Source organism: Meleagris gallopavo, chromosome 3 (genome assembly GCF_905368555.1).
Source record: "Meleagris gallopavo chromosome 3, MGAL_WU_HG_1.1, whole genome shotgun sequence".
Taxonomy (NCBI): domain Eukaryota; kingdom Metazoa; phylum Chordata; class Aves; order Galliformes; family Phasianidae; genus Meleagris; species Meleagris gallopavo.
This window is the reverse complement of record NC_139406.1, coordinates 67,432,287-67,445,512: the sequence shown is the minus strand read 5'-3', so window position 1 is coordinate 67,445,512 and position 13,226 is coordinate 67,432,287. Positions and strand designations below refer to the sequence as shown.

The 13,226-nt window shown below is 36.1% G+C and overlaps 1 protein-coding gene across 12 annotated transcripts in view; it reads left to right on the top strand.

The window, feature by feature from the left end:
• The window catches only part of LOC146544758 (uncharacterized), a 74,728-nt gene extending 63,127 nt beyond the window's left edge, over positions 1-11,601 (top strand). For 11 of the 12 annotated variants that reach the window (XR_014882605.1, XR_014882604.1, XR_014882603.1 and 8 more), the window contains one exon: positions 3,366-11,601. Coding sequence is in view for 1 of the 12 variants with exons in the window: in XM_085221348.1 (XP_085077474.1) it covers positions 3,366-3,375 (10 nt within the window). In the remaining 11 variants the exon portion in view is untranslated. Of the gene's footprint in view, positions 1-1,634; positions 1,727-3,365 lie in introns of all 12 variants that reach the window. The other variant, XR_014882599.1, reaches the window with a different exon arrangement.
• The last annotated feature ends 1,625 nt before the right edge of the window (positions 11,602-13,226 follow it).

Below are 13,226 nucleotides of genomic sequence, written 5' to 3'. Positions count from 1 at the left end.
GTTCTGATTATTAGAAAAGTATGATGTAGGTGTTTTTCTTATTTGTTATAGGTTTGAGTGCATGAAATTTGTATTTTGAAATTACTAAATTTCTGTATGAGTGGATTTTATAGTCATGACTAATTGTTTCCTTGCAGTGCTGGGATTTACTAGACTATTTAGGGAGAAAGGATTTTTTTACATGTACACACTTTTTGTACTTATCTAGACAGACAGGTTTAAAAAGACTCTAGTAGAAAAGTGGGTCACCAGATAACCAAAGAAACACTGTTCTATTCAGGAAGTAAGAAATTATGTATACTAATAACAAGGTATCCATTTGCCAATTCAAAAGCTCTTTAGAGTTTTAATTAGAAAAAAGTGCATGCAAGTACAGGTATCACATCTATTTCAGTATAACTTGGTCTGACTGGTTAATTGCATTTCTTTGCCAGAAGCTACACTCCTAAAGCATATCAGGGGTATTAAGGTATCCCAAGTCAATATCAAACATAAATTATGAAATGCAGAGATTATACCACTAGAGGCTTATAAGGCTCTTTTAGTTTCTTTTCTACAACTGAAGTAGTGTTCTGCTTAATCCGTAGATTTAGATACCTTTAAATCCATATATTTTAGCCATGAAAATTGCAAGATTTTGCAAAGAGGAAAGAAATATCTATTAATATGTCTTTTTGCAGAAATGCAAATGCACAGGTGTTGAGTCACTAGAGAAGCATCTGCTGGACCAGCTGTTGCCACCATTTTAGAGGAAGCTGGTGCCAACGAGTATCTTCTCCTGCAGTTTTGTTTGTTCATTTGGGGAGAATGATAGGTGATTGACTGCCAAGCTGAGATACAATTATTATATTAAGGAATGATTTGCTTGACCTCAGGTGTACCATCTTGTTAGTGACTCACAGGATTGCACTGCTGCCAAGGCACATTTGCTGGGGAGTGAACAGATTTATTGAGAGGGACAAGGAGGAAAATAATGTCTATTTCTTATAATGGTGGATCCTTATAAGCTGTTAACTAAGATACTATAATAGAGATGAGGAAATATTCATGATACCCAAACCGTAATAATCATGACTATCCTTTGGGATAGCTTTAATTTACTAAAACACCCAAGCTGTCTTTTATTTACTAAGAACTTTTTCTTCTTCTACTGTAAATTTCTTTAATAAGCACTTTCTTTCTAAGAAGGCTAAACTGAAATTGAATCTATTTTTTTTTTTTTTTTTTGAAATGTGAAGGATCTCCAGCTGCTTTGACTGCAGTTACACAGGTATATGGCTAACATTCCAGAAAAACAGGCAATTGCTGTTTTGTTTCTGTTCCCAGTAAGACATGAGAGGAAAGGCATGACAGACATGTGGGATACATGAAAGATGTTAAGGAGTGTCATGTTCTTTTCAGAATGATGTGAGAAGCTATTAAGCATTGAGTGATCATGAAGGAAATAGGCCACAGATGGATAACTAGCCAGTTATTTTTGTAAACTCTTAGTAAAAGTTTATGAACTAAGGAGAAAAAGAGCCTTGGATGTTGTAATATTTATGGTGGCACGCCTTATTCTTAGGTATTTTCTATTGCTATGGGAAATCTAGTATATTTCAGACTATATACCTTAAAGCAGTGTATTTTCACAGAATCACAGAATTACAGAAGTTGGAAGGGACCTCAAGAGATCACTAAGTCCAAACCCCCTGCCAAAGCAGGTACTTTACAGTAGATTGCACAGGTAAGTGTCCAGGCAGGTCTTGAATATCTCTGTAGATAAAAATGCCATAACCTCTCTGGGCAACCTCTTCCAGTGCTCCGTCACTCTTATTATAAAGTTCTTCTGCATGTTTGTACGGAACTTTCTGTCTGCAAGTTTTAGGCCACTGTTCACTGAAAAGAGCCTGGCCTCATCCATTTGCCTCCCCCCTCCATTTAGATATTTATAAACATTTATCTGATCTCCCCTCAGTCTTCTTCTCCCTAGGCTGAGCAGTCCCAGGTTATTCAGCCTTTCCTCATGAGAGATGCTCCAGACTCTTAATCATCTTTGTGGCCCTCTCCTGGACTCCTAGGAGATCCCTGTCTTTTTTGAACTGGGGAGCCTAGAACGGGACATGGTATTCTAAGTGCTCCAGGGAAGAGCAGAAGGGGAGGATTGCCTTTCTCCACCTGCTGACCGCACTCTTTTTAATGCACCCCAGAATACCATTGGCTTTCTCAGCCCAAGGGAACACTGCTGGCTCATGGCTAGGATCTCGAAGTCTTTCTCTGCAGTGCTGATCTCCAGCAGGTGATCCTCTAACCTGTACAGTGCTTGCACTTATTTCTCCTCAGCTGCAAGACTCTATGCTTGCTATTGTTATTTTTTTCATTGTGCAATTGTAATTCTGCAAATAAATTCTGAAGCAACATAAAATTTTGCACTCCAGATCATCTAATAGAATCAGTTTCAAGTTTAAATTCTATTTACACATCATCTTTTTTTCCAGTTTTTACTAAGAAATTAATTTTACAGGTGTAATGATAACGCCATCTCCGTGGGTTAATGTATTAATTCTCCTAGTCTGTTAACACTGAATCCTGTACTGCTTATACTGAAATTTACATTCAAATCAATAATTTCATTAATAGCATTAGGACTATATTGCGGTAAATAAGTGTTTTGCAAGCTGCTAGCCCATAAGATAATGAAATTCATTTTACAAAAGGTTACTCAAGCAACAGATGAGGCCAGTAGTTTAGCTCTTCTTGTTAGTGTTGGATATAAACCTTTGCCACCAACAGTGAAAGAGAAATGGTTAGCTTAAACAGATACCCAATTTTCCTTATTAATGGATTCTCAGTATATATTTGCACTGCTGTCTCACATTATATTATTTTTGTACATGCATTCTCCACATTTAGCTGTTACAAGCTTTAGTATCTTTAATAAAATGTTCTATAAACATCATTATTAAAATGCAAGTCTCATCGCACACTGCAGGAGAAGTGTGTGCATTATCAAGGTCATAGTCTAAATTTATAACAGCTATAAACACTTAATATGGGTGACTACGTAAGAATAGACTCAGAGTTGTTCACAGTTTTTCAGTAAATTTATTTCCTTTAAAAGCATTTCTTCTGGGACAAGGTTTTGCATGGACTGTGCCTAGTACATTATTGCTTACTCACACTTCTCTTGTGCTTTGTGTATATTGGTTTTTAGTAGTTATCACATCAGATCTATTACAATCACATAAAAGCAAAGATTTTTTTTTTTTTTTTAATTTGCCAGTGGACAGTCTCAGTCTGCAACTTGAAAGTCATTGTGCATTATATACCATAGTTTTCAAAAATCATGTTGCAACAACACGAGCTTTTTCTTTCTCTTTTGGCAGTGCTGTCTGAATTGATGACAGAAGCTGGTACTTTACAGATGTCTATTTGACAACGGCCAGGAAGATAAGTCTCTAAATAAATGTAGGAAATAAAAATTGAGTCTCCTGGGAAATAGGAGAAATTGTGTCATTGGCTTCATTGGTGTTAGGGGTTCTCAGGGAAAGTATGTCTTGAAGTCAGTAGTATCTCTTTCATGTTGTTAATTTTATGCTAAAGGTATTTCAAACATAGCTACTCTATCTGGGTACTAATGGTGAAAGTAGGAGCTACTCTTGTTATGCTTTCCGTTTTCTCTTACATAATATTTAAAACATATGCACTTGATCTTTCAATCAAATATTGCTCTTGCATATATATCAGACTTCCATTTCTCACATCTAGTTGCCATTATATACGTGAGTCAACCTAGCAAATGATTCTTGGTTGTTATTCATACACTGCACATTTTATACCTACTGAAAACATCTTTACACTTTTTTATTACCTTTGTCACTCATTTATTATTAACTTTCAATAACATTCTGCAGTTAAAAATTTGTCACATCAACTTCTTTGCAGTGCTTTTCAAACTGGATGTTGAATTAGTGTAATGTAGGAGTTTTAATGTGCATTTCCAAGTTATTCTTGGGGATCTGAATTCACAACTAAAAAATAAAACAATAATAATAATAAAAATCTTTTCTTTTATAGACATTTCTATTGCCTCAGTGAAAAGTTTTTTAACTCCAACTTGACAAAATGTTACTTTGTCTTTCACCAGCAGGGTACCTTCACCATCATTAGAGATTTTATTGTTTCAACAATCTCTCTTCTTCTATATGTGCTATATAAACAACTGTGCTATCCTTCAGCTACATAGAGCAACAGGTGTCTGATTAAGGCTTTGACTTCAGGGAGCTCATTACCTATGAAGTACAGTGGAAGTGGTAATTAGTATTCTTTGTAATCTCATTCTCAGATGCTTCAGGTTTTTTAAACAGTTGCATTTTCATAATATTAACAAAAATAATGATTGTTTATAATAAATTTGTGTTCTGTGGAATTTGCTGGAATGGATGGATGTCAACTGAGCATAGAGAATGCAATCAATATCTTTTTACCATAGGCCTTTCAAGAATTTCTCAGTGTTGACTTAAGAACATATCTCTCAGTGATGCAAGTGTATTATCTTGCTGAAATGACGACTTCTACAAATAAACTACACTGATCTACTTCATTTATTATGAATGGCTGAGCATGTTATTTGCTTTCCAATGGCTCTATTACATTGTTTATTCAGGACCTAAAATTGGAATTGTGATTGTAATTTCACTTTCACAGTGTCCCATGCATTGGGGAATTCAATAGATCAGCCAGCATTTGTTCTGTACTGTATATGTTCTGTTTCAGTCATGCTATTTTCATTTCTTCCTTCAAAGTTGTATTTTTAGGCTACCATTTCTTTTAGTCTCCTTGGTTGTAACACTACCACATCACAGAAGTTATAAATATGAAAAATAATATATATTTCAACACTTCTACTAGTCTAATATGGTAATCTGTAAAGCATCATACCTATTTATTACTCAGTATTCAGGACAAAATTCAAAACCGAAGTTTTACTTGTCAGCACTGATTTTCACACCTTGTATAACAAAACATGTCTGTCTACCAACTGGCTTTGAATGTCTGTAGTGATAGATCATTTCTGTTTATCAAAGAACTACTTTTGTTTCCTCTCTTTTTTTTTTCTTACTAATCTACTTAGTAGAAACAATCACTTTCTTAAAGGTGATATACAGAATGAAAAATACAAGAAGATTACTCTTTCATTCTTCTCTGGAAAGAATCTGAAAATCTTATATCTTGTAGAAACCAGACAGTTACCCTTGGATCATAAATAAATAAATATGAGTAATATCCACTCACAACTTGTTGGTGTTTGTTGAATAAGTTGTCTATTCTTAAAAAGTCTTGGAGTCTTTTCAGTCTTTGAGGAACAGAGCTGGAACCATTACATATTTGAAAGGATTCTTCCAGTTTTAACTGAAATGCTCTTAGGCTTTACTGTTAGACTAATGAATGTAAAAGGAAATGCAAAATGTTATTGCTTTGTGTTTTGGTTTACCATGACTGTTTAGTTAAACACTCTTATGAGTGATTTATTAGGAGTTTTATAACCATTGGAAGAATTTTAGATGAAAGAGTCAAGGTTGAAGGAGCTTAAATAGGAACTTAAATTTCCCAGCACCGTTTCCTTTAGCAAAAGCAATATTTCTTTTCACTTTTATTTCTAAGCCTATTTCAGTCTGTTCCAGCTTGTGTACATTGCCTCCCATTCTACCCCCATGTCCCTTCATGAGGAGTCTGGCTCTATTTTCTCTCTATTTTCTATTCAGATGTGATGAGCAATAAGGTTTATCCTGAGCCTCTGAATGAACACATTCCCCCAGTTTCATAGGTCTTGCATTCCATCCTTGAGCACCTTGGTTGCCCTCCATTTGACACACTGACAAAATGCAGCCAATAGTACTGCTGGCTTTCATTGATGCAATTGCACATTGCTCATGTTCAGCTTAGGTCCACCAGGAACTCAGGTTATTTTCTGCAGAGCTGTTTTCCAGATTGTCCACCCCCAGACTGTACTGGTGAATGTGTTTATTATAGTACTAGTGCAAGACTTCCTGTTTGCTTTTGTTGAACTCCACAAGGTTCTTATCAGCCTATTACTTCAGTCCACTCTGGCCCTTGTGAACAGCTGCCTTGTTCTTCATATGATTGTTCCCCATCTCTTAGTTTGATGTGATATGCAAACTTGCTGAAACTGCCCTTCTTCATCCAGCATTGTTAACAAGGACATTAAACAGTATTGGCCCTAGTATTGATTTCAGAGGGATTCATCTGACTTCTGACTGCCAGCTGGATGTGTTGTATCACTGATCACAGCACTTTAAGCTCTGAAGTCAAGCCTGTTTTTCAGCCCATTTTTGTCATTTAGTCAGAATTTCACCAATTCATTAATAAGAAGCCTATGAAAAACTGCATAAAATATCTTGCTAAAGACAAGATATACAAAATCCATTGCCCTTTTCTTGTCCACAGAACCAGTCACCTCATCATATAAATCAATCAAGTTTGTTCCTGCTAGAATTAAATTGATTATTCCTAATCATCTTGTATAGAAATAACTTATAAGAGGATTTGCATGTCTCAGAAACTGAAGTCTGGCTGGTTGTAGTTATTTGGATTGTACCTTTTGCCCTTCTTAAAGATAAGTGTGATATTTGCTTTCTTCCTGTCATCAGGAACCTCTGCTGTTGCTCACCTCCTGCTGCAGTTTGTTTGCCATGTTACTTGGGGCTGTTCCAGACCCTGGAAAGTCTCCAAGCCTTCTTTGCTGGGGCTGTTCACAGACCAGTCAATGATGGAGAATATGCTGTGCTTTATGTTGAGATCTTCAGCGTTCAGTCATCTCCATGGACAGAAGAGATGCTTTGTGCCCTTGCTGTGCTGTGCTACTGCTGTGTCTCTACTAGCTGGCTTGGTCTTCTGCCTTCAAAGTATATTACAGAGGTTGGAAATTCAAAAGCTTTGCAAAAGAAAACCAACCCTCAGAACAAACCAGTGTGCAAAGTTGCCTGTACCTGAGAACTACAGAGAGAAGCCCTTTTTCATGACAGAAGTTTTTTGCTGCATAGGCAGGTGGAGGATAGTTAATGATCTCCTTCTAAGACTATTCCCCTGCTTCCCATCTCCAATAATCCCAGCCTAATTGGGTAGGATGCCAGATTTTATTTTTTATATTTTTTGCCATTAAGAAATACAAGAAACTGATGAATTTGCCAAGTTTAATATTTCCTATAAATGTTATATTTACTGTGTAAACATAAATCAACATGTGGAAAAAAATCAGATGTTTTCAGGAAGTGTCAAAATTTTTGCACTTGTACTCTGCTTTTCAGTACTGTGTATTTTCACAGTTTCCAGAAGCATGACAGTTTAGTCAGAATTACTTAGACAGCTCTGACACAAGCATCTGGTATCCTCTGACAGCTTAAACTCCCCTCAACCCCCCAGATCCAACCTTTAAATTTTACTTTCACAATACTTACAATTGGAAAACTAGATATACTTGTGGAAATCTGATATATACTAGCCCTATATTTGGAGTTTTTATATTGAGCAGTACTTTTTTAGGCAGATTTTCCCTCCTTTGAGAGTCTACAATCTATTCCTTACATTTATTTTCTCTAATAGTCACAATATTGTATACTTCTTTTGTTAATAACTGTCTATTCTGGGAAGCCAAAGAAAAATGCCTCATGAGAAAACTAATGGAAAAAAAAAATGAAAGAACTTCCTTGGAACTGTTACAATATCTAATGCAAGCATTACATTAAACTTAACATTCTCCTATCTACTTCTCTTCTAAAAAAACTGACATTCAAAAGTAAGATCAGTGATTTTTGTCTGTCCCTTTCTTTCTAACTGTGATATCTTTCCATCTTCTATACACCTCTTGAGAGAGGTAGTTTAGGGAACTCGTTTTAAGTAATATAAGTATGTAGAAAAAGAAAATGCAATACTAGTTCATAAAAGATTTTCCATCTTAGAGGAAATAATGATGAAGATCAGTTTATCTCATTTTTCAATATGTTTTCCTTCCTGCTCTTCAGTTATGAATCTTTGCTTCTCTGGAGGTGCTCAGAAGTAATGTCCTGGAACAGTATGTGACTGCTGGAACAAAGTTATCCTATCATTTTCAATATTAATGCCTGAGTCTGAAAAACTTTTTTAGTGGTAAACTATGTGAGATATACTTGCAATTCTGAAATTGTACTAAATGCTTATCAGCATCCCACTTGAAAAGCTTTTTAATTTTTAATGATTTCTAGTTTTTCTGTAATTTTAGAATAGAACAAAGTAGGGTAGAAGAGAATATTTCACTTGGAAGTGAATTACAAAGATCACCTAGTCCAACTGTCTGATCACTTCAAGGCTAACAAAAAAGATAAAGCATATTAATGAAGGTATTGTCCAAATGTCTCCTGAACACTGACAGCCATGGAGCTCCATCATTTCATTAGGAAGTCTGTTACATTATTTGACCAGTGTCATGATAAATAAATTTTTCCTAGTGTCTTGTATGAAACTCCCATGGTGCAGCTTCATGCTCTTCCCACGTGTCCTGTCATCAGTTCCTAGGGAGATGAGCCCAGCACCTCCCTCTGTGCTTCCTGGCCTTAGGGAGTAGCAGAAAGCAATAACATAATCTCTCAGCCTCCTATTCTGCAAACTGGGCAAGCCAAGTGTCCTCAGCCTCTCCTCACAGGACATGCGCTTCAACCTTTACTAGTTTTTTTTGCGCTTCTCAGAACCCTTTTAAATACCTTAATGTCCTTTTTGTATTGTGAAGCTCAGAACTACACATGATCATACAGTCATGGATTGGCTTAGGTTGGAAGGGGTGTTTACGATCATCTGGTTCCAACCCCCCTGCTCTGGGCAGGGTTGTTTGTCACTAGATCAAACTGTCTTCAGGGATGGGGCAGAGGGATGGTAGAACTTTGGGCAACCTATTCCAGTGCCCCACCACTCTCTCAGTAAAGAATTTCTTCCTGACATCTCATGTAAATCTACCCTCTTCTAGTTTAAGGACATTCCCTCTTGTCCTATCACTATCAAGCTATGCAAATAGTTGTTTTCCCTCCTGCTTTTGAGCTCTCTTCAAGTACTAGGAGGCTGCAATGAAGTCTCCCTAAAGCCTTCTCTGTAGACTGAACAAGGCCAGTTCCTTCAACATTTCTTCACAAGAGAGGTGTTCCAGACCTTTGATCATCTTTGTGGCCCTCCTCTAGACCCACTCTAACAGCTCTGCAGCTTTTCTAGAGGCCCTAGGCTTGGATTCAGTACTTCATACAGGACCTTAGAAAGGCAGATGGGGGGGAGCAACTCCTTTGCCCTGCTGACCACCCTTCTTTTTATGCAGCCCAGGATACTGTTGGCCTTCTAAACCTTTCAATTGGCCTTGTTAAACCTTATCAGGTTCACCTGTGAAGCCTGTCCAGGTCCCTTTGGATGGCATCTCTTCCTCTTATTGTGTCAACAGCACCACTCAGTGTGGTGTCATCCACAGATTTGGTGAGGGTACAATCAGTCCCACTGTCTATGTTGTTGACGTTGCACCAAGGCTAAATATAGGAGTATTACACCTCTTGACATACTGGTCCACGCTGTGTTTAACGCACCCCAGGATAGGATTTTCTTTCTTTTTGGATTGTACTAATGTTCAGACCCCTGATGTTTTTACTTATTTAGTAAATAAGCTTGTAAGATAGAAAACTAAAAATTAAGTTATGTTTTCATGTATGTATGTGTATTTTGGAAGACTGGAGAATTGTGACTTGATATTTTATTGCTAATTGTTCCTGCTTGTACAATTTATAGTACCACATTGTACAAATTATTTGGAAATTGATTTGTTGTTGTCGTGATTGCTCATTCTATGGCAACCTTAATTGCTGTTTCTGCTTTTCCTGAATTAAAGAAAGCAGTGTGTGCATATATGTATATACAAAATGTTTTTGTTTTAATCATATAAAGGATGCAAAAATATTTAACTACAATTCTTTATCTACTCTTTCATATCAACATTATTTGAAATAAAACATTAATCTGCCACAGAGTGATATAGTGACACTCAATTAATTGATTCTGATACAGAGGTTGATTAACATTCTTTAAAACTGCTAGTACATCTGGATTTCATTTAGAGTGAAGAATGGTGTGTGACCAATTGCAGTCCAGGTGTAGACTGGAAACCTGGAAATCTCTTAAATGACAGAAATGCCTTAAGCTGTGAATTGATCACTTGGGATAATAAAATACTGTCTCTTGAATATTTATAATAATATGATAAAGAAAAAAAATCTGATTAGTTGTAATATTTGCTTGTACTTTTAATGATGAAACTCTAATATATAAATTAGGCTTTGCATATTATATCATGTTGAAAAACATCCAGAAACGTATTTCTGAAGGCATTTTGTATAAATGAGGCTCTTCTAAGACCCTTAAGGGGTCTTATGTAGAAAGGAGCTTCTTGCTTTGATATGATTGGCCTTAAGTTTCAAGCATTGCATAGTGAAAATGAGAAATTTTATTAACAATATGTATTACTGCATGTTTATTTTAGTGCTATATAGATTTCATAAGCAGGATTTCCAGCAACCTCAATAAATATATCTTTCTGAAATCCTGTTCTGTTCTACTGCAGCTCTTAAACCATGAGCATCGCTCTATCATTTAATTCCTTGAGCATCTTCCCATAATGCTTTAAGCAGAATGATCAATAAGTAAAATTCTTTTCGTTCTTTTTGTTCCCTGTTTCAGTTTATTGTATGATATTGATACAACTTCTTTTCTGTCTCTTTAAAACAAATTTGACTGTACAATTGTTTAAGGATATTGTAAAACAGGATTTTTTCACTAATATAGAGGCAGTAAACTTTGTGATCATGTGTAGTTCTTTCGATACTTCTTATGAGTCTTAGACCAGTCCTCGGAATACTTTCATTTCCTTGAAGAGCATGGAGCAGAGAATATAGGTATATACTATATACCTATATATAGGTATATACTTAATGATAACAGTGAAGGAGAGGTCTGAAGGAAAAGATACAGGGGGTCTGGTCAGCCTTTGCCACATCCAGCAGGGACTTGGTAGGGACAAATGCCTTCAAGTTTTGTATTTTCAAACGTAAAAGCAATTGACAGTGAAGCAGGATGTGTTTCTAATACACAGGTGCAGCCCTGGGTGTTATCCTCATTACTTGGAAGACTATCTCCCTCACTTCTACTACCAGAGCCTCCTGAGTACACTTTCACACTTTTGTTGCAACCACTGGAAGTGTCCAGTACCAATTGGAACACTCTCTTAGCAGGAATCAAATAAGTGTGAGGGCTTTTGTGACGAAACTGGTACACATCTCAGCAACTTAATAGTGACTTCCAAATTTCATTTTGTGTTACTCAACAAGGCAAACTTCTGTACCAAGCTTTGCCACCAGTTGTTGCCGCATATTTTCTATAGATTCTATTTTGGAATTGAAATATGTCATGATTGTAATCCTAAGCTTGCTTTTTTCTCTGGGGAAGCCGTTCTGTACAAAAACCCATAGAAATGTGAATTAACTTTTTCTGCTTATACTAAGCTGTGAAAAATCAAGTCCAAGAAATAAAACATTAGGAACACTACTTAAACTATGTTATTCGTCTTCCTTTAAAGCCAAGGATTTGCATTAGGGAAGTAAGCCTAGAAATTTAACCTACAACAACAAAAAAATGCCAGTGGAAAACAATGTTTCTAATGATAGAATTTTCAATACAGATATATTGAAAATTTCTCAGTTGCATGAAATAAATTCCAAGGACTAATGTAAGCCATCTGCCATCATAGGTGGGAAGATGTAACCTTTCTTAATTGGTTAATCAGTTTTGCTTGCCCAGCCGCCCAGCTAGTAGGTGTTTCAAAAATGAGACTGAATCACTCTTTGTTAACATCAGACATATATACAAGTAAACACCTTAATTTGGAGTCATAACATCCTGATGCAGCAGCATGGACTTGAGACTTGGGGAACAATGACTGGTTGCCTGACAGAGGACCTAGGGGTGCTGGTTGAGATCTGACTTCTCACAAGCCAGCAGTGTGCTCAGGTGGTCAAGAAGGCCAGTAGCCTCCTGATCTGCATCAGAAATAGTGTTGCCAGCAGCACTATGGATGTAATTTTCCTCTTGTATGTGGCACTGGTGAGACCACAGCTCAAGTACTGCAAGATGGTTGTTGAGTTGCTTGAGCATGTGCAGAGGAGAACATTGAAGCTGGGATTAGGGACTAGAAAACAAGACCTATGAGGAGCTACTGTGCGATTTGGGGTCTGGAGAAGAGAAGGCTGAAGGGAGACCTCATCACTCTCCAGGATTTCCTGAAATAAATTTGCAGAGACTGCTTGAAGATATCAATTCTCTTTCTGTGGAACAGAAACTGTGGCAGAGGTGTATTATGAAAAAAAAATAATAGCACATTTATAAAGAGAGGATACAATACATGAAAAAGCAAATGTAAGCTTTCTTGAGATAAACATTTTCTTTATAATAGAGCATAGAAGAGAAGAAGCACATTAGAGTTCATAAAGTGTTCTAGAATATGGATAACTGCTTTTTAGTTTTAAGCATAAAGCTGTGATAAATGTTGCTAAATCATAACTCCCTCTTTTTCTCTATAGTGAGACTAAATAGTATGTAAAAGTTTGGACAACTATTCTTTCTTATCAAACTCACTATAATTTTCTTTAGGATCAATCCAATTTTAAATATAGACCTGATATTACCTAAATTTAGCTTGAACATGGATGTATAAAATAAATCTATTTATGATGAAACTTGCAATGAAGTGAGGAGGAAAAAAAAATAATAAAAGGAAAAAAAAAAGAAAAAAAAAAGAAAAGAAAAAATGCCTAGACTTTTTCCTTATTTATCTCTGGCTAATAATCTCAAAAATTGTAATTAATACTTTGATCTTGACAGAATATAGACTAGTTTTCAATCTGAACATCAAACTGTATTAAGGGAAGTACATATTTTAGTGTTTTAAATAGATACTAAAATTATAGAAAAATAAATTATCTGAGTAGTTTTATCTGTTGCTCATAGGCTGTGAGAGTATTCCATTAATCTGTAACAAAGCAGAGTGGTGATAGCAGCTTGCCTAAAGCCGTAATTCTTTAATTTAAACTTAATGGGGATCCAAATGTGCATTGTTGAATGTCTGCTACTGCGTGGTGTGAATAGACTTCTTACTAGTTGTGTGTGTATGGAGA